The sequence below is a fragment of the Kogia breviceps genome, chromosome 12 (genome assembly GCF_026419965.1).
Source record: "Kogia breviceps isolate mKogBre1 chromosome 12, mKogBre1 haplotype 1, whole genome shotgun sequence".
In the NCBI taxonomy this organism is placed as follows: domain Eukaryota; kingdom Metazoa; phylum Chordata; class Mammalia; order Artiodactyla; family Physeteridae; genus Kogia; species Kogia breviceps.
This window is the reverse complement of record NC_081321.1, coordinates 69,988,804-70,011,941: the sequence shown is the minus strand read 5'-3', so window position 1 is coordinate 70,011,941 and position 23,138 is coordinate 69,988,804. Positions and strand designations below refer to the sequence as shown.

Below are 23,138 nucleotides of genomic sequence, written 5' to 3'. Positions count from 1 at the left end.
CACTCATCTGAAAAAGCCTGGAATGTGACAGGGGAAAGGGAGGAGAAGTAAATCAAAGGGGTTAGCAATTTTCCAGATGCAATGTATTTTTCTTCTCTTCTTTTCCACCAGAAATTTTAGAGAGCCTTCTGACATTTTAATTCCCTGTGCAAAACCACAGTAGCAAAAATGCTTACAGCTTCTATGTCAAAAAACAAACACACACACGTGCACTTGCACATACTCATGAAATAAATACAGATTCCAACTGCTGCTCCTTTAACTGAAAATATTTCTTTGAGTGTATTTATTAGATGTTTGTGTACAGTTTAATTGACAATGTTAGTTTAAAAGCAACAGCAGGTTTTGTAACTTTCTTTTTCTCTTGTGTGATAATTAATTGCTGAGTCCGTGCTGGCTTTTTCATTAAAAAGATGGCATTTCTACAAACTGTTCTTGTGACTGTATTTTAAATCACACCAGGATATTTCAGTTATCACCTTTAGCCACATGGTTTCAGGAAACGATGCCCGAATATTTCATGCAAATGCTGGTCATTTCCGAAGAGTCCGTTTTTCACAGAGTGGAAATTCACCAAAACATGTAGAGGTAAAAAAATCTTCAAGGCCTGTAGATAAATTCTCAGCAACAGAGGATATGCCCATTGTGTCTTGGAGCCAGAGAGGGAGAAACGGCAGTTAACTCCCCCAAACACCCTGCTTCAATATTTACCTGACAGCTTTGGTATCTTGACATTTTTCCCCAGTGCATTTCCTCCTTTTTCAGGTATTATTTTACAAGGGATTTCTTGTTATACAGAACTAATATAAATCAATCTATAACAGAGGACTTTGTTTAATACATTTATTCTTTTCAGAAGCTGCATGATCATATTTCATTGACTCGTACAATAGAAACAAAATCTTACTACTAAAACAGAGTTTGTGGAGACGGGTGCATGGTAAACCTATTTAGTTTTTTCAGGGGTTCATTCTTAGATTTTAATGTTAAATAATAACAACTATTCATTTAAGCTGGTCTCACTGTATATCTTGACCTTTAGCAATTCCACACACAGCAGCTTATTGTGGTATCCTTTAAATATGAGAAATAAGAATGTTTTACTTTGCCATTAAGAGAAAAAGAAAAGAGTACTGTATGTTACATGGCCCATGAAATATTGGCAGTGTGCTCCTTGGCTTTCATTCGAAGAACTGCGATACTGGAGGACCTCCTTTCAAACTCTGGCTTTGTTTCAAATGCATGTCCATTGGTAGCCCCGGTAAGAAGAGAGTCAGTGAAAAAATTGTTGAGGGGCACGTGGCTGAACTGGTTCTGGTGGTTTGAAAACCCTGTGTAACTGGAATCTGTCCGAGGCGAGTGAGAGTAAGGTGTCATACAGGAGGAAGTGTCACGTGGTAACATGCATGAAGTGACCACAGAACCACCACTCGCATTTCCTGCCCACAAATTGTTCTGAATCTGGAATATATAAAACAACAAATATTACATTTATGCGTTCTCACTTTTGTTCCCTTACTTTGGTGAAACTGTATTTACGAAGTTTTGTTAGTTGTTCATTGTTTGCTCCTATTGGGTGGTCCGTAATTTCATTCTGAGTACATCAAGCAATTACTGAAAAATAATTATTTGAAAGATTCTTCTAGTTTGTTATACTGGAATGGATCACCAAAACCCACATATTTTACCACATAAAATACTCTCAAAACATGTCAATCTCGAGTATTCTTTTTATAGTCATGATTTTTTAAATGAAATCTGGAAGATTTAGTCATGATTCCTCACCAATTCATGTGCTTAGAAAAGTGGTTAAAAATATGGTTTTAAGTTGAAATATAGTTTTCATCTTTCTAAACACAATTACACAATTGCATTTGTTTTTTTAAATTCCACATCTGGACTCTTGGTGTGGCAGTTTGTGCTGGAAACCAATGCTGATATGAGGCTGTTTGTTCTTTAGAGATATTTTTGATCAAACTCATTTTGGAAAATGTTCACTGTTTCATTGTTTTTCGTATCCTATAGTCTTGAATACATAGCTCTGTGAAAAGGACAATTATACACATATTTTAAACATTTATTCTATGATTTATATATGATATAGTGAGGTTGCAGCAGAAGTATGACATGTAGAACAGATTTAGAATCCTAAAACTTTACTATTACCCAATAACGAAAGCACAATTGAGAAAAATATGCAAGTATTAGCAAAAATATCATATGAATATAAATAAAGTACTAGATAACATCTTATAAAACGATTGAAAACTGGGTTATCATTCGTGCCCAAGAAATTCATATCTCATCTCATTAAATCTCTACAGGAAACATTTCAGTGCAATATTATCAGCAAATACAAATTTCTCTAAAGTTACTAGCATGTAAAAGAAACATTAAGTAGAATTTGTATACTATGAATTTTAAATAGGAGGTATCTTAGACTAGCTATTTAAACAAGGGCAAAAAGAAAGTGATCACATGCATGACTGAGAAGCACAGAGAAAATCCTGATAAATGGCAGGAGCTGGGAAAAAAGGAACATGTGGCTTGGTACAGCATGGCAGAGGGATGCAGCCTTAGAAAATGAAATTTAAAAATTATATGCCTTTTACAGTATTATTACAATGGATTTAGACTAGAACACAGCAACAATATATATGTTTATCCCATCTGACTTTCTTTTTTAAAATCATAATTAGAATGGAATCATCAATTATTTCAACACATATACAAGAACTGTTTTCTCCTATTTATTTTTACATAGAAATTTCAGTCTGCTACATATAGCCTCTGGTACAGTCTTACAACACCCAATCTGAAGCCATACTTTTTAAGACAACTTATTTTCAATTAACAGCCAAAAATACGTTGATGAATCTTTTGGATTACACTGTAGAGATGTTACTCTGTCACTTAGAAAGGACCACAACCAGTTTTAAACTGAACAACAAATATTATCCCTTAGGTGGTGCTTCAGTGGTTGGCAAGATGCTCAGTTTAGTATTGTTTTTAAAATAGTTCTTTATATAAATATTTTCTAAGCTGCTTTAAATATGTCAAATCTGTGAGAGATACCTATAGACATCTATCTAGTTATCCAGCTAGCTGTCCATAATGATTTGCATACATTATCAATCCTTAAATCGTCATGGGCTGTGCTGTTTTAATCTTGGCTCATTCTAGTGTATGTATCCCACTTTAGCCAAAATATGATGATTGGTGCCAGTGACTGCTGAGTTATGTATCTCAAACCAACAGGAGGGGCTGTTAATGTCATTAGTCTGTCAAACTAGCTCTTCTAACTTGATCTGGGTGATTTTCCTCTGACATTCAATCAAACATTGTGCTACACTGCAAAAACCACAGTCATATGCCTGACAAAAGGGCTTTCAGGAAATGAAAGTGAACTTGCTTGCTTACTTTTGAAAAAATAAATGCAAGGCAAGATAGTGGTGGAGAAAGATTATTTACATTTTATGTTTGTTAAAGGATCCCTCAACTTATACACAGTGTTGCTAAAATTTATTATTAAAATCATCGACTTGTATTCCAAATGCATAGGAAATATATTTAACAACTCAGTCAAAAAGAAAAAACAAGGAGAGTAAAAGCAAGGAAGGAAATCTATGAATTTAAATTTAAAATATTTTTCCCCTGAAAGAATTAACAGCAATCTATGTATAAAATGAAAAGAAATTCTCCACTTTCCATGACATGAGCAAATATTGTTATTTTGATCAAAACTTCTTACCTGAACATGATCAAGCAAGTTAAATGCGTTACTTTTCATGAAATACAACATATAGAAATGTCTTCTGAACAGAACAGATCAATAAAGCAATTTACAAACAGCAATACTCTAGTTGGACTTGAGGGGATACCCAAATATTCTCATGGGTAGTGATGCTGTCACATGTTTTTACTGCTATGCCCTGTTTCCATGATCTCTATCACCCCTCTCTCCCCAGCCTTTCTTTGATTTTCAAATTTCTGGCATGTTTTCATTAGACTTTGGGGATCTAGTTGGTTTCTATATTAAAGTTAGATGCAAATCATAAAAAATAATATCCCCAGCGAACTGAGGTTTTGCTTCCTCTGAAGCATTCCCTCTGGATGTTTAAAACATCTGATGATGACGAGCAAGATCATGCTCATGATAGCTAACAGTTATCAATTAATTACCATGTGTCAAGCATTATGTTAAAAGCATGATGAAGACTTCTAATCGTTTTGACATCGGAAAAGGTATGTGCTTTTACTATCCCCGTTTCGTAAAAGGTAAAACTATAGAACAAAGAGTTTAAGAATCTCACCCAAGATGGCATAACTCCAACGGCAGAGGTCAAATCTGAACCCAAGAAACCTTAATAAATGCTACAATGACATAAAAACTAGCCTTATGAGTTGAAATTGTTATTTACTTATTAATATCCCTAAGTTTTTGGTTGTTCATAAACTCCACTTTCTGAAAGCAACATTCCCAATGATCGCTCACAATTGTTTTCTCATCCCCAGGCCTGACACAGTATATGAAAAACCCTTTATACACATTTATTAAATAATAGAAAAATCTCTAAGAATATGAAATTTGGACTGATCATCTTACAGATGTAATCAAAGCTTTATGGACAATTTATGCTAATATACCTAAAATTTTTTTCATGATTTGAATGCTAGAATCACCATACTACACGATCTTAACAGAAATCATGAAAATTACAAAGATAGACCCTGTTGACTATATTTCCCTAGGCAGTTTTTTGGTGTTTTTTTTTTTTTTTTTTTTTCTGTTAAACACTTATTATCCACCACAGATGCATCTTCCTGGAGATTCTGATTCATTAAGCAGGGGGTGTGGCTGAGGGAATTTGTACTAAAATAATGGCAATAATACACACAAGCAATTCTTAAGATCACCTAGGATCAGGAAACGCTATTGAAGTCCAGCTTCTTTCCAAATGCAAAACACCCTTGTACATTTTCAATTATGTTCAATTCCTGTGATAAGAAGCTCACCCTGTTTAAAAAAACATTCCGTTCCCTTTTGGAGAGCTCTGTAAAAAAGTGAGTGTTATCTTTCTCTATCTATCTCTTCTATGTCTGTCCCTTAAAATGATACAGAGTAAGTAGCATCCTTCTTACATGGGAAAACCTTCAAATATCATCAGGCGATTATTATACAATCACAAGCCTCCTTCCTTTAAGGATTCCTCATATGACATGATTTCCAGATGGTACCATTCCAGTCACGTTCCTCTGGATATGCTAGAGGTTGTCAACACCCTTCACCCTTATTAACATCCTGCACTGACAACAGAATATAACCTAGATGTCGTCTGATCACCGTAGGGATAACCCAGCAGGTATCATCTTTGTTCTAGATCATCTACTTCTGTTAATATTTGAAGGCGATATTTGATTAAACAACAAAGTCGTTTGAGCTTGGGGTTTAATAAATCTACTGCTGTCCAAGTGGGCTCATTCTATGTCTCCTCCATCCCTCCACCAATCCTATTCTTGTAAGTGATCATTTTAAAACGATGTGCTAGAATCGACACATACTGTCTAAAACTGCGTATATATTTGTCAACAGAGAAGTCATACAAAAATCTTACTCTCTGACTTATTAAAAATATTGTATTTGCTGTTAAATTTTGGAATGAAAGAATGCACTTTTTTCTAAATAAGATCACTACTTTTCTATTTTCTAGACTAATTTTAGACTAGTTCACTGACACCAAATAATTTTTGTGTAGGCTTCTAACTATAATATTCAAGGGCTTTACAACCAGGAACAGCATTACTGAATAATGTCCACATCCTTTTTCATGTGTGCTTAAAAAAAAAAAAGAAAAACGAGAAAAAAAGACTGCTTGCCTTTACATTTTTCTTCTTTGTTGTGTTTAAAAGTAGTGGATAAAAAAATAATAATAAAAGTAGTGGATAATCTAAAAATATTCCATGTTTTAATGCGGTTCACAGCATTTTTTAAAGTTCTGATGGTATGTTCAAAGCACTGTCCAGGGAACTTAGCCAACTACCTCCCATTAGCATGAATGGAAGTTCAGCTGACTTAGAACTCTCCACTTTGAACGTTTGCCCCTTAATGTTTTTCTAATCAAGTAAAAACTTAATTATTCCATAACTGTAAATTTTGGAGGAAAGTTGATTTTTTCGTCTCTTTCCAAACTGAAATCAAATTCATTTAACATTCACTTTCCTTTCAAGGAAATAAAAGCAATGGCTAGGAAGGAGAGGGGTGATATATAAGTATACACATATATATTAAGAGTTCTTCACTGTGGATTTATATATGTCATGAATTGAATAGGGTAAATCATGGATAGGAAATTATAAATCTCATTTACCTTCACCATGGAAACTTGATACAGACATATTCTTTATATAACCAAAACTGTAAAGAAAATTTTAGTATGCTAAATCTGGTGTATATTTCTAATATATTTGCTGATTTTATTGTAGTGGGGAATTTTTCATACTTTTAAAAAACCTTTTAATGTAAGTTTATTAGTCTTTCCCTTAGTTGTAAAGTAGCATGATGTGTAAAAAAAAAGCAGATAGTTTCCTGATTTATATACTCTATATCCTACTGTTAGTAGTATTTATTGAGACACTAGCCAATGGAATTTAATCTGGATTTAATAGAAATACTGAAAAATGTGAGAATATATGAGTAATAACTGTTCCTTAATTTTAGAGCATCTCTAAAACCAACTAAATATTTTTCTACTAAAACAAGTTTATTTAACCTTACTCCTCTCTATATACACTGCTTCTACCAGCCACCAGCATCTACATGTACACACATACATAGACACACACACACACCATGATACACATATTATCCTATCCTCACACTACCCTCACATCACAGCCCCAACACTTCCCTGCGGGAGTTAAAAGGTTGCTTTAAAAAGACAGAGATCAGGGATTCACAAAGAGGTATTTGTGATGATGTTATAGCAATAGCTACTTTGCATTAAAATCTGAAAGTTGACTTTGGTTTATCCTGTTTGACAGAATGTTTACATTTATTGACTACTCTGAATATTATTCAATACTTACTATATAGATTTATTATCACATTATCACTATATAATTTAATTTACCTGATTTTTTATATGGTCTCTTTTAAAAATGAAAACATCACTGTTTACAAAAGCAGTTCAATTTTTTAAGAGACCATTACATTCTTTATTAGCATATCTGTTCCTTTAAAATTTAGAGGGAGAAAATATTAATAAGAATCATGTGCTTAGTAACTTGCAGATATTTTTAGCTGTTGTCTAAACTTAGGGTCCCATTAACTTTTCTAGTAACTACATCAGTAAGCTGCTGGCAGGGAGAAGGGGTATAAGCGTTTTTCCAAATAGTGAATTTGCTACCAGTGAATAACACACACTGAGACTTTGTGCATCTGGAAAAAAAAAAATCCCAACTTGAATTAATTACGCAGTGAAAAGATCAATCTGAGCAAGTTTAGGTACTACCTGAGATAGAAATGAGGGTATGTTTTCACCCTCTTATTAGGTGGAATTGTAACGAAAAAAATTTAAGATAATATACAAATACTAAGATTTTGGGGGAATCAATTTACTTTTCAAAAATTCCAAAAATATATGTTTTCAACACATAGTACTATTAAGTTGAAGGGATTCGAAATTATTTATTCATCAGAAAAGGACCACATGTTAAGTATTCATTGCTACTTTGAGTTCTTAAATAAAATTTCATCTTAGAAATGTACACAGGGATTTGAAACAAGAAAGAGTGCCTTTTCTGTTAGATATAATAGTCATATGAGATCAATGAACTGAGAAAATTGCTATACAGAAAAAATAAAAGTATATATCTCATTAGTGCAAAAATTAAAAGCACTAAGTCTCATAAGAAATGTTAATGTCTGAAAATTTTAAGAATGATACCATATAAAAGTGTTTAAATTTTGTATTATTCAAATAATATTTGAAATATGCTCCAAGTCAAAGCACAGGAAGCATTAAGAACATTTCTCGTTTCCTTTAGTGTTGAATGTGTTCTCAAATTCTGTATTAATTGTGATCATTTTTAAAAAAAGATTCATAGGAAATCTCACCCTACATGCCTTAAAATGAAACTTTTCAAATCAACTCACTTAAGGAGCAAATAAAATCATAGCACTTAGTATTTGCTATTTTTTTAATAATTATCCAGCAACAATTATCACATGAAGTATTTTCCAATTATTTGTCACCTTACTTTTCATGTATTTTAATACATGCATGGTAACTACTGCTGATTCATTTTTAATGACAATTCATCTATTAAAAAATTTACAATTATAAGAAACAAAAATTATAATATAAATTAAGTTTTCTTTGTGAATTATTAACTTAAAATGTAAATCAAATATGCAAACACTTGAAGTATTTACACAGTATATTTTTAATCTTAGAGAGTCCCACGTGGTGTCATGTACGAGCTTTGAATTTATTCTTAAAATCTCGAGTAAAGTTATCAATTATATTCATCTTGTATTTGTGGTAACTATAATTTGAATTTTATTTTTGTGATTTTTTAATTCAACTGTGCGTTTGCACAAAAATTTTTTTCTATTCAATGCTTCATAATTTAGAATAAAAAAGAAAACCCACAGACACATGTGACTTAATAAACATGGCACACATAAAATTCTGGATTAAAATATATCCTGAGGTTCACACTAACAATAATGGTTTGAACTGTAGGTTTTAATCCACAAGTCTGTTCTCATAGACTTCTCAGACTTTGATGCTTAATTTCCCCCCCGGTTCTTCTCTATTTTCCTATAAGGTAGTTTTTATATGTATATGCAACATTGGCACTTCTCAATAATTTATTTTCATATTTATTACTTATTTTGGTAACCTACTTAATTTATTGATTTACTCTTTCCTCTTAAAATATAAAATATGTATAACCAATTCAGTTAAATACAATGCTTTAACAGTGGTCACTTATTAAAAGCAAAAAAAAAAAAAAAAAAACCAGCTAAGTTATTACGACTATGTAAAGTCTTTAAATCACATTAAATTTGAATATTACATTAAAAAAATAAATCTATTTTCATAGTCAACAACATGAATGCACTTTACTTCTTTTGGAGGATATTCTTTACTTCTTTAAAGTATCTGTACGTTCAGGAAAATAAAAGAATTATTCACTGTCTGTGTCTAGCTGCACCTTTACCTGATACTAACAAAATCTACCTCCTACTACACATAACTTAGTTTACATATACATATATGTGAAATAGTCTTTATATGTGTTTATATAAAATATATATGCATATATTTAATTAAATTAGCAACTTTATCCATTGTAAAAATTATATTAATTTGAATAAATTACATCCTTCTATAATATTAAATATTTGTGCTTATAATTAGTGAGAAAGTGAGAAATTGTACAATATCACTATGACCTGCTGACCTGACGCTGTTAACATTTTTGTCCCTCCATTCATCATGAGAGAAGTTTTATTGTATCACAATATATGACCACCTTATTGGTTGTTTGACAGCTATGAGACTGTTCATTACACAATGCATCAAGTATAGCTATATTATTAACATTTTTTAAAGATCTTGGGATCTTAGTTTACTTCAAATATCTGGGAAAAAATAGAAATAATAGTGATAAAAATGTGATACTTTTTCTAAAGGTAAAAACCGCTCCAGAAAAAAAAAAAAAAAAAAAAAAAAAAAAAAACCTGCTCCAGATACCTTTAAATCACTAAACCACGGTGGTAAAGAAAACAAGTTTCATATTCCTTATTTAGCTTAAGCAAAGGTAAACTTTAAGATTAGGACAGATACTTGTGAGAGAAGAGAGTAGGGTCAACAATATCTTCAAATCACTATTTTATAGAAATTTTAACATTTCCTTTTAAAAGTTGTATGATAACAATGTTTGAAATAGATTTGTTAAACTAGAAAGATTATACAGCTTTCATCTTTTTTAAAAAAATTGCTCCAGTTACTACAAATTATCTATAACTTGAATCCAACTCTTGGTATGTTCAAACTCCAAGTGGCATATATTTATAAAGTCATCAATTAAACAACAGAAAGCAAAAATACTGCATGGGTCCTTTAGTGTATTTGGAATATATAGATTTAATTATGATTCTCAATATATACTAAGTAAAACCTCATTGAAAATTTTGGTGGGAAAAACCTTCAATCCTTTTTTTGAAATTTTTGATGAAAACATTTTCTTCATGAGAAAATAATTTTGGTGGATTAAGAATATACTCAAATTTTCCTAAAGCTACCATATTTGTTCACCCTAATTTAAAGAAGAAAGTATATTTAACTGAATTTGATCTTTCTCTAGATCCCCAAATAGTAAATATACTTACAGACTGGATGAGCTTAAATGCTACAACATAAGGGAAAATTCAAACCACTTAGCTACCTCTCTACTGCAGAAAAAAATTAATAATGACTAATGGCTATCATAGAAACATGACTATTGAGCACTCATTATGTACTAGGCAATATCCTAAGAACTCTGCATAAACTACTTTGTTTAATCCTCACGAATAACATATGAAATTGTATCACCATTTTATAAATGAAGAGAAACTTTCCTAGAGGTTAATTTATTTGCCAAAGGTCTAAAAATCTGTTAAGTGGCAGAGTCAGGCTTTGAATCCACAACTCCCTAATTGTGCAGCCCACAGTCATAATTAATCCATAGCCCATCCCAAATCCCAGGATTTAGCTGCACAGACTGTTTAGAAATCACTTTAATCCTCTCCATAACAGAAAAAGTATCATCGCCATCATCATCATCATCATCTGCACTACTAAGACCACCAACTCTAGCACCAACAATACCTCCAGCTTACAAATAAAGACTCTGAAGATCAGGGAGGTCCAGAGACTTACCCAAAGTTACCCAGCTAGTAAATGATAAAGTTAATGTACTTTTAATCCAAACTAAATCTACTGGCATGAAATTAGCTCTTCTTTTAAGAATGAAGGCTGCTATAATCTCCTAGAAAATGTTTATAACTTAACAGAAAATATTTTACTCACTAAAATTAATTATTTTTAAAACGCTTTGGTTTTGTTAAATTAGAAACAAGTTAGAATCTAATGTTGATAGATACGTGCTTGCTCCTTAAACTCAAGGATAAAATTATGTAGTTCTCTAATTGCCTTGGTTTGCTGGGTCTAGTTTGCATCAAGAAGTGTCTGCAGAATTTGTAATATCTAGTTTGTAACCTGTCCACAAAGCAGGAGATTTTGTCTGGATCATTTGTATAACCTCTGTGCCTAAAACAATACCTGGCATATATTTGTTTGATAAGATGCAAATAACTCTGCAAGAAAAACAAATTAAGCCGAAAGGGGTCTACAAAATCTTTCTAGTCTATTCTTTTCAAAGAGGAAAAGTTAATTGCTTAAGACCACAGAGTTGGTTAATATCAGAGATTCAGAAACCATCTGTTTTATTAAAAAACAGACTAGATTTTGTTTTATAATGTACTCCTGAATAGTGAAGTGAACCAGTACTTTTTTTCACACCTATTCAGTGTATACATAATTTGCTTAATACTGTGGTGATACCAAGGTGAATAAGAACTGAATCATCTTTTAAATACTTTACATCCTAAATGTGTGGGAGGCATTTTACACAATCCACCACAACATCAATGAGAAAGTGAGGCGCTGATTGAGGGAAAATTGAGAGGAGGCTTCATGGAAGAAATATGGTTTAGGTGAAGGGAAGGGAATTCAAGATAGAGGGAAACAGACTTAGCACAAGCAAGGAGACTCTTCTCTAAAATATCATGTGTTGGAGAATATCAAGTAATTTAATTTAGCTATACAGTGTTGACAAATGGCAACTGATATTGTGACCCAAAATAGAGCTTTAAAAAATAACAGCTTTTCACTACATCAAAATATACTACCTTTAGAGTATATTACTACTGACATCACAGCATTCACTTTCTGATTTGTTTGTTTGCTATCACATATGAGTAAGTTTAAGAAAAAGAATATCTTAAACAGTCTAAGAAGTATCTACATTTTTTAAATGTTTTATATTATTATTTTACAAATTTAAAAAATGAAAGCATTTTTCCTTACCAAAGTAATGTGATGCTTTAGGGTCAAAATTGAACTATTTCAACACTTCGTGTTGGATTAGGGAGAATCCAACATAATGTTGCATAAAAAGCCTGGGACTCCTGAACTCAAGAAACTTGGGCTCAAATTCAATGAGTTAATGGCTATAAGAAGGAAGCCTGGATTAAAATAAGCCCTCAACTGGTAGTTACTATTTTTACTGTTACAGCTGTTGTTACTATAGTGTAATGAAGACCAGTGGAAACAAAGTATTTAGAACATTTTAGAAAATATTAATTACTATTCGCAAATAAACATTATATGTTATATACAGATACCTTTATGCTAGGTAAGATTATGATACACAGGCTTATTATTATGAGCAGGCTTAAGGAGATCATTTTGTAAACCATTTCTGGTTTTGATGTATTTCTGTGTATGCTTTTGTTTCCCTGCCAAATTGCTAATTCTTTATTTCTGTCCTGCCGCCAACATTTTCTAGTTCCAACATTTTGTAATTAATAATTTTTTTTTCTGTAATTAGTAACAGTAACCAAATTCAGTGTCTTACTGCATTGAGTTGGTTAGGCTCTATTTCAGTTCCTATTTTTCCCATTATAAACTTCTATTTTTAAGCCACATTGATAAAAAAAAAAAAAGTTTCCTTAGGCTGAGTCTTGAGAGACATGATTTTTGCATAATTATTTTTTTTCAAACAAACTAAAAAATGTCAACCATGTATTTTTAAGTTAAAATGGAATTTTCCCCTGACTTTATCCAATACCTACAGTGGGGAGTGGTAGATGCTTGATTTCAGAATTTTTGGTAACCAAACATTAAATGACTTACCAATACAGAAAAGTAGTGTGGATTCACCAGTATTGATTTTTATCATTGTTAATGAATTGCACTGTCAAGATAACTTCAACATATGATCTCTGCATTCCCATACTTAAATTATGAGGTGGTGTAACCAATGTATATAAGTTATGGAGAAGCCACAAGAAGAATTAGTGCAAAATTCTGTTATCTGTGAGGGGAATTTTTTTTAAATTTATCCTTTGTTGGCGTGAAAAAGACTATCAAATGTATGATTTGATTTTACCATTTCCTTTCTTGCCTGAGCTACTAGGCGACCTCATTCTGCTAATCGTTAATGTCACAAGCTATGAGGCACAATAACATAGTAGCAAGATAATTTTAGGAAAAAAGGGTGACTAGTTATATTAAGCTTTTGTATAGAGCTTAATTGGTCCAGGCACTATGCTACATGTTTTATGATATACTAAAGAAGAAAGTGGGGGTTAGAGATAAGGCAACCAAAAGCAAGGAGCAGAAAAGTGGCAAATAGAAATGGTAACAGGGGAAGGAATGAATATTGAAATAATAAGGTGAAAAAATGATACATCACAGTCAAGTGTTGTGGGACATATCAGTAAGACTGTGTAAAGTCCATTTGAAAATAGTTCATAATTTGTGACTTTATTTCTAAAGTCACCAACAGTCAAGTAATTCAAAATTATATGCAGTATACGCCATCTCCGTTATTTTTTTAATTGTTATTTCACTGATTGTGAGAACATTCTTTGCTCCCCCGAACTAAACTGCAATTTGAATAATGCTACTTGAGTCTTATGCTCCTTTGGTATTAGTTAATCATTCAATCATTCAAACATATTCACTGGGAGAGACAGTCTATTGTGGGAGTTAGGATCTTGCCCTTGAGAGCTAGATTGGCTCTGCTCAAATCTGGGTTCACTACCACTAATGAAAGTGAGTAAATACCTCACCTCTCTGTGCCTCAGTTTCCTCATAAGAAAAATGGGAATAATCAATAACACCTACTGCATAAGGTTGTTGTAAGGATTAAATGAGTTAATATATGTACCCTAGTTAGAACAGTGCCTGACAGTAAGGGCTATAGTCATGTTAACAGCTAGGAGAATAGCAGTGCCTGATCTCATGGAGCTTACAGCCGAGAGGACAAACATCCTCACTGCACTTTGTTTAGAACTCAACTAGGACAAAATATTCACCAAAATATTTGGTGAATAAAATTTCATTAGCCCTGTGATGTTAAGGAACCAGGAGTATATACATGCTTTTAAAATAGGAGAAAATATAAAGGAGCTAGTTTAAGATAAAATTTTTAAAGTGAAAGAAGCAAGATTCTTCTTAAGGTAGGTATGGGCATTCATTCAAAAGGTACCCATAATGTTGGTCTTTTGGCAAACTGCAGTGGCAAGGCTTAGCTGTAACAGTCTTTTATAGACTGCCCTGTAAGGAACCATTTGTGTGATCACAGACCAATTTTTTTTTTTTTACCTCATCTGGGTCTGGTTTCCTGACTTCTAAAATGAAGGAATTGAACTAGGTGATCTCTAAGGCTCTTGTTTGCATATAATATTACATTAATAAATTTGGTGGATTTATCTGGAGGAATGAAGTTCTCAAAATAGGTTTTTAAAAAAATCATGAAAGGCACAAGAACACAAAGATAGCATGAAATTAAAGGACTGAATTCATGCTCACAGGGTATGAATTTACAGTTAAAGAAAACAAATACCCTTAAGTTTGGGGCTGAGATGATTTGTTTACTGGACTCTCAAGGTATTCTACCAGCATATATATTACATATTTGTTTTCAAAGTAGTCTCTTACAATGCATATCATTAAACAATAAGTAATGAAATAACAGATGGTTTAAAAGTTCCTTATAATACATATGTCCTTTATCATGTATCAAATACAATTTTGAATATTATAATTCAGTATTAGGAAAAAGTAATCCCCAATTAGAAAGACAAAATTTATTTATGTGAATTATGAAGTATGAAAAAAACCTCCTCTCTAAATTAAAAGGAAAAATTAGAGGAAAAAGAATTTCTAAATAGTCTTTGAAATGAGATGAGAGCTCCCATTATAAAAGAAGTCTTTCTTAACATGATACATACAAAAAATTATGTCCAGTACTAACTCTATATATGTTTTATGTCACAAAGGGCTAAATGTTTCCTTGAAACAATGAGCAAATTCAAAGCTGAAAAGACAACATAGTTTTAAGTGGAACTTAAAACTGAAAAAAAGATGGTTTTCAGTGAAACCGAAGGTGTCAAAGGCCACATGTGACACCAGGTTATGGTATGGTTCATAAAACAACAGCCACAGAGACAGCATGCCAAGCAATGCTTTATGTATTTTAAAAGTTAACAAAGGGAGTGAGTAGAGTAATTAAAAGACATACTACTGAATGATGCTGGTTAAGTTGTTTCAATGTATGCCAAAGAAGAGACCCTGAAATATTTTTAAATTAATGGCTCTAGAAAAATAAATTAAAATAAATAAATAAATATTTTAGTAAAATAAAAATCTAACAAACATGGAAAAATTCTTTTGGAGATTAAAATTTTCATTCTTGGCTATTAGATATAATAAAGCTTATAATAGCCCGTTTAAGAATATACAAACCACACCTATGCCTCTCAGTGTTCTGTGCAGTTTACCATACCTGTGGATAGCTGTCAGTCCTTGGCAAAACTGATATGTCATAGGTGGCAGCAAAATGGCTTTTAGCTTGCTGGATTTGGCCATAACGTTCTCTTTTTCTCCACTTGGCCCTTCGATTTTGAAACCAAACCTAATTTTTTAAAAAAGTAGAATTTTAGGCAAGGAATAGTTGATAATGCAAATATGATGTTCAAAGACTTCAAATTAGAAAGGTAAACCAAGTCAACATAATTACTAAAAAAGGGAATTTTTTTATATTAGAAAAGGATCCACAAATTTTACTTTCTATTTTACCCTGACAAGTGCCATGTCCATAAGGCAATATAATTTAATACAAAGCGACATTTTCAAAAATTTATTTAATATGTCTGAGCCTCTGTTTTTTCATTTACAGAAAATAAAAAAGAATTAGATTATATGACCATGAAGTTTCCTTATATCTCCAAATTATCATAGATAATAATCCCTCTCTCAGAGAATGCTGCAAGTCTGGAAGACATTCATAACTTTTTAGTTTGGGGCTATGTATATAACATTAACCCAGCCAATCTATAACCAAATTAATATCTGGGTCTGTCAAAACAATTGGCTCTTCTGGGTTGTACCCAGACTTAGAAAAACTTAGAAAAATGTAAACATAAAGATTATATCTAAAACATATGGCGTCAGCAGAAATATCATGATTATTTAGAAACAAAAACCATTAGGATTATATATTATATTGATTATGATAAAGACTTCAGGTAAAATGGTATCATCTGAAGTTGAACTATGGTTTTAAAATATACAAATTGTTTATTATGTAAATGACACCACTTACTTATTTTCTCTTATAGAAAATGCTCATAAAGTCTTCAAAATCATTTATCCAACTTAAAAGACTTACGGGTAATATAAATTAAAAAAGAAACAGGGCAGATATAATCAAATGTCAAGAAAGCCTGTGAGTTAGTACGGCCTCTACAGGGTCACTAAACTGCCTTCCAAATCTCTCGAATTAACTGCATAGATGAAATATCCATTATAACACCTATCTTCCTCAGAGGGTTAAATATTAACTAATTCACACTTGTAGCTTTCCAGAATCATCATTTTAATATTTTAAGGTATTAAAGCTCTCTTTAATACAGCTCTCTATACAGAAAATTATATTCAATATGTATAATTTACATAAGCAGCTTTCAGGAAGCTCTTTAGTCTTTACAGAACTATACTCAGAATATAAAATATTTAGGAAAGAAGCTGGAAATGAAGTATAAAAATGCAAATTGTAAAAAGCCTTTCATTAAAATTTATTTGAAATTTTTACTCTTTTTCATATTCAATTCTAATCTTTTATATCTTTATCTTCACACTTATGGAGACATATTAATACTCAGTTTGGTGCATAAGCATGTATTGCAAATTTAAGATGGCACTTTGAAGAGTTTTCAGCAATTAAAAGAAGGCAAAGACAGCTACCTGTTCAGATGGTTTCTTAGAACACTGCTGGGAAGTGTGTATTATCCACTATATTCAGGGCTTAAGACAATATCAACAACAAAACAAAACAGAACACACTTTCTTGTTCTCTCCACAGCAGGAGCATACTGAGGGAATTTAGTAATGAGGGCTTTTTTTACTGAGAAAAAGACCTTGACAATCTCCTTAAAATGGGTGCCAATTACCACTCTGATGTGAAAAGCAGAAAAGAGAACCATCTGAGTAAATTAGGTTCAGGCTGGCTCTCTGTGCATGTTCTTAGACAAAAATTAATCAGAACTTGGTGAAATGATAAGGGGAAAACATGCTTTGTGTACAACTGATCACTCTGTGTGTGTAAACACATTTTTCTATGGTTACAAGTATAACTAATTTACATATATAAACACAAGACCAAAAAACGCACATGTCGGGGGTTTGTGTTAACACTTGACAGTTCTAAAATTCTTCCTTAGTGTTGACTTTCTATACATTTACTTCCTGAACTAAGATAAAGTAACCATTTGGCTCCACAAACTAAAGCAAAAATCTGCTGCTTGGTATTCCTGCACCACCAGATGTTGTCTTTACCGATGTATAAGGGCCTTACAATGGCTCAAACTTCAGAAGGAATACTATTACTCCACTCAGAACAAAATTTTTATTTATTTCTCTATTCTAGTGGTTTATGGGAATTGCAAAATTCAAATTATTTTATTTGGAGTAGTAAAAACACACACAAAGAAAAATGTTATTCTCCTCAATTATTGTTACTTAGGAACTAATAAAATATAGTTTAGAATATCAAGGCTAGTAAAAATAAAATACACTTAGGAGGTAGAATTTTTACCAGTATTTAAAAATTTTTTTCAAATTATTAAGAAACTTAGTATATTGAATCATCCAATTTGATAATTTGAATACAACATATAGATATAATTTAACTGAATTTATATATTTAAAAATTACTTTAAGATTATTATTCCTATTGCCTCTGCAAAAATCATATAAGTTATCTAGATTTTAAAAATTATAATGGAATGGCATGTACTGGCAATTCCTGGGGCTAGAAAATTCTAGATGGGCTATATGATCTTTCTTTAATTATGTATAGTGAAAACAGTTTATGGTATACATAACAACTGGGAGTTTGTGAGATTCTTTCATTTTTCCTTGTTTTATTATAACTCCAACCTCAGTAAAATTATAGACTTATGGACCACTATACAAATAAGTTACCAATATATAACCCAAAAAGAACTTCAACGGCTGATAAAATAGAAAAATAAAATACATGGATTACTAGATTGGATAGCTATAGTTTTTTGTCCTTCAAAAATCACTTTTTGAAATCAGAAATTTGTTCATATTCTATTCTTTTAAAATACTCATTAGTTTTTATGCCTATGTAATAATTCAACTGTTCTTTTCTTTTATACTTGTGTGTGAGCTGTCAAATCCTCTGCAAGTAAAAAGTAACTTTAGTAGACTTACATGCTACACTTACATACTACACTGTTCTATATCTTCAGTAGGACAATCAGTTTCTTCCTTTGTAGTAAAACACAACTATGGGTCAAACACTATCCCCCCTCCAACTCCGCCCTCCAAACACACACACACACCGAAGCCTTCATTAAGCTCCTACCTGGACCCTGGCCTCAGTCAGCTCAGTCCTCAGAGCAAGCTGTTCTCTGACGTACACATCCGGGTAATGGGTTTTCTGAAAGACCTTTTCCAGCTCCTCCAGCTGCAAGCTGGTAAAGGTGGTTCGGTGTCTCCGCTTCTTACTGCTGGATACGTTGCTGTCACATTTATCCCCAAGTTCATCCAGTTCTCCCTTCTCTGGCATCCCTTTCACGGGAGACATCCGGAGACTGTTACAGTTGTCCATAGCTCTATTCAGTTCGGTGTGAAGAGGCTGTCCTTCTACTTTAGTGATCCCATAGTTCACTGTACCCAAAGGGGGAAAACAACAGTTCTCAGGATTGCAAAACATATGGTTGAAGGACTTAAGTTGAAGTAACTTAGAGCATCAGGCAAGCGGTCCATTATGATTGATTGCGCCAGTATTAATTTGATCATCACATTATTAATTCACTTTGGGCAGGTTTAGAATCATCTAAAAATGTGTACATGGAACTCATATAATTTGTCAAAACACACAGTTCTATTTTCCAGGATTAATGTAATGTTTATGCACATAATTTATAATCAAATTAGTCAAATTAAAAGACGCTCTAGTTTAAAAAAATCTAAGTGAGCCAAATTTAATATGTCTGATTTATTCACAGCAGACAAAAGCAAGCTACTTACATGGCTCAAAAAATCTATTTCAATTTAAAATACTATCTGTAAACCAAAATCCAAACTCTTTTCAAAAGTTATGTTTCTCCTCCACACAAAACCTATGGACTATAGATTTAAGATATGGTATTGTTTCCCACTATATTTCCAATATTTCAACTGTATATCATGTCTGCATTTAAATTTTTTATTTCAAAAAGCGACCTACTAAGTTAAAAAATGAATTTTCCATCAGTGCCTGTGTGTGTTTCCTACAGAAAATAGTAAGATTTAGGTAGACTTCTTTAGCTTAAAAACTCATTTGCCATTCTTTTTAAATTTGTCAAATTTATGCTTAACTCATGAAACATGTTTTAAGACAGAAAGCTTTACTCTTTCCTCTAGTAAAGCACAGAAATTAAAACATCTATTAAAAGATTACAAAGGATGTCATCTGGCATTCTGTTTAGGGGTGCTTTAATTTTAGTGATTTCCTCCAGATTTGAGAGCATGCTTGCAGTATGATATAAAACGAAAAGGTATCATATGGTGCCACACACACACACAAATGTAATGGAGGCACATAATGCAACGGGAAGCATTTTTCTTAAGTCAGCCCTGCCACAATGATTTCCAATGAATTGTTATACTGTTTTCGTTTTTGTCTATTTTAAAATTATCTCATGATGTATTTTTACAACGGCTTTAATCATTATACAAATGTATTGAACTCTAGTACCTAGGTAACTTAAATACAGAAGAGTATTTAGGCAACAAAAGGTGATGTAAAACTAAACGGAAAGAAGAGCCTGGACATTAACAAACAATACGGTTTTGTCTCCGCGGGCCGACTTAAATGGGGAACTGCGGTAATTAGGGATGGGGGAGGGGAAGCAGGAGTGAGGGTAAGGGCATCTCAGGAGAAAGACAGGAACTTTCTTAATTTAGCGGACTGCTTGTTGCCTACATTTATCTTAATACTTTCCTATTAAAATCCATCCTAATAGTATGATATTCTTTAAAAACTTGATAAAGTATCAAAAATCACCTATTTCTCTTCTTATTTTTGGAATCCCGACAATTTAAATAAAAATTATGATTGAGTCGTATCCAGCTGTCAACAGAGGACATTTCAGAACCATGTTTTTAAAATGCTGTCCATAGAAATAACTTTATGTATACCTCTATAAATTCCAAAATAAAAATACTGCAATGTGAAATACAGCCAGAAAGCCAAAACTTCAGCGTATTAAAATAACAGTTTTTTGCGTCTTCCTAAATAAATGACTGAGATTTAACTGATTTTCTCTATTGTTTGCGCCTTTATTTTTTATTTAACCTTGCAAGTCAAAAGTAACTTGCAACGTTGAACAAAATAAGTAAAATATACGAGGTCATTTTTTAAGCTTATTGCGTACTAGGTATTTAGAAAAGGAGCTTCTATGAGCCGGTGCCTTGCCAGATTTTGAACTACCATTAGAATAGGGGGCGGCAGGCTTGCTGTAAATATTTCACACTTAATTCGTTTGTTATTTTAAAACAACCCGCTCCTTACAGCTTAACTGTGGAATATATACAATGATAAGGAAAAGTCCTCTTGGAATTGTAAACTTGCTTTAGCTGTCGCGATCTAAAAAAATAGGTTTGTATTGGGTTACAAGATAGAAAAGATAGATGGTTTGTTTTGATAACATTTTGACTTTGAGATACTTGGCCATCCAAAGTTAAAGATTTCATCCAGAAGCATTCCGAAAGTCTTCTTAGGTGACTTCTACGTGGAGTCAGAAAAATAGACAACGCAGAATTCGGGAGTGAGTGATTATATTGAAGATTCTTTGCCCGAAGCTATTTAAAGTGATTTGGCGTTTAACAAAAATGTATGTTGTTGTATCGCAAACCCAAAGAAGTAGAAATCACAGATCCCCACAAGCTAATCTAGTAACCCTCTAACTTCACAAAGAAAAATATCGTTGCGTCTTGAAAAGCAAAAAACATTTTTCACCTAAGTTTTCTTATTCTTGACGGTAGTGACGTCCTCTAACGAGCTGTGATGGATTTCAGCTCCTCCTGCCTGGGCAGCGCGGCGCGCTCGCAGAGGAAGCGCGCTGTCTTGACTCAATTACGCTCTATTTAGCGCCCTATCAGTTTACGCCGGGGTCCTGGATAGAGGGACTCCAGGACCCGTGGAGGACAGCGAAAGGAGAACCGCGCGGAGGCAACCGGGTGCGGGTTCCTTCCTTGGCTCCCCACAAAGTCTGCAGCAGCCAAAACTCCGCTTCCCAAAAATAAGCACCGTTCCACTGCCTTCCTCCGCCCTCCAGCTCTCTCGCTCCCCCTCCCTCCCTCCCTTCCTTCTTTCCTCCCTTCCTTCCTTCCTTCCTTCCTTCCTTTTTTCCTTCCTTCTTCCTTCCCTCCCTCCCTCCCTGCCCCGACCACTCCCCGCACTCCGGATTCGCGGGTGGGCTTCCGCGACCCCGGCTGGAGCAAGGGACTCACCGCTGCCGTCCTGACAGGGCGAGGTCCTCTCCAGGCGCACGTGATGCTCGGCGCGGGGCAGGGGCCCGAAGGCCTGCACGCATTTGCCCGCCGACGCTTTGCTGTAAAAGGACTCATTGTCCAGCGTCTCCATAACGTGCTCCAACGCGCCTCCTGCGCCCATGTAAAAGTTACTGTTTTTACTCGGTGGGCTCTTGAGGGCAAACTTCTCGCTCAGAAACTCCATAATCCTGGAAAGCTGTCTCGGAGCTACTGGAGCTCGGAGGCTGGAGAGCGCTGGGGGAGGGAGCGAGGGGGCGGGAGGAGGCAGGGCCAGAGAGGAGCGAAGGGGAAGCAGGCGCTGCGGCGCGGGGAGCTGCCCGGCTCCGAGCCCTTTAAGATGTCCCGGCTGGAAAGGGGGCACCCGAAGTTGCTTTTATATCTTGAAACTCAGCTGGGCTCCTCGGGCAACCTCCCAGTTCTAATGAATATGAAAATAGGCAGGCGACTAACTCCACCCCGGACTCCCCTCCGCCCTCACCCCACCCCCATCTTCCCCCACTTACCCGGGAAGGGCGCGTCCAGGCCTAGGTTAGACAGACAGCTCCATTTCAGACAAATGCCAGCAGGGATGAGGCCACGACACCCAGAAACATTGCCGCCGCGACAGTGGACTGGCATTTCGGAAGAGCTCGGTGAGATCGCAAAGCAGTTAACCCTCCACTCCCCGCTCTCTGCGCCCTCCCGGGCCGCCCGCCCGGCACCCGGTCCCCACCCCACCCCCACGCCGGCCACTCACTACCAGAAAGATTTAGAGGCGTCTTACGAACTTGAAAGGAAGTACTGCTTAAAGGGCTTTTACTTCATCCGTAAATCGTTTATGTGGAAGATCCACATTAATCCGAAGCCCAAGAAGCCGGGTACGTTGGCAGCTATTAACTGGGATGGCCGTGGTAGAGGGGCCGCTTCTCCTTCCAGTCCCGAGGAGCTCGGCGTCCGGGGGCTCTCGGCGCTCACGAACTCGTGGCCTTTTCTTTCTTTCTGGAATGCGGTGGCGTGTGGATGTGGTGGCAATGGGAGAGGAAAGCCGAGCAAGAGGCACTGAAAACATTATACCGATACCAACCTGATTTCCCCACCCTTCTTCCACCCCTCCCCTTGGTCCACGATTTTATCATTAGATCCAGATTATTTTAAGAAACCCCGATAGGAAAAGTACCTCCTAAGGGCCCTTAGTATAGGCCAGAGAGAGGTTCGTTACACAAAGGGGTTTATGAACGAGGAAGG

General features: G+C 34.3%; 1 protein-coding gene across 1 annotated transcript; it reads right to left on the bottom strand.

The window, feature by feature from the left end:
• Window positions 1–1,140: 1,140 nt before the first annotated feature.
• On the bottom strand, window positions 1,141–22,098 carry ALX1 (ALX homeobox 1). Its single transcript, XM_059080818.2, has 4 exons — window positions 21,873–22,098; window positions 18,739–19,043; window positions 15,631–15,759; window positions 1,141–1,461 (listed from the first exon to the last, which is right to left on the bottom strand). Exons 1-4 carry the CDS (start codon window positions 22,096–22,098, stop codon window positions 1,141–1,143), a joined length of 981 nt encoding a protein of 326 aa, XP_058936801.1.
• Between the last annotated feature and the right edge of the window lie 1,040 nt (window positions 22,099–23,138).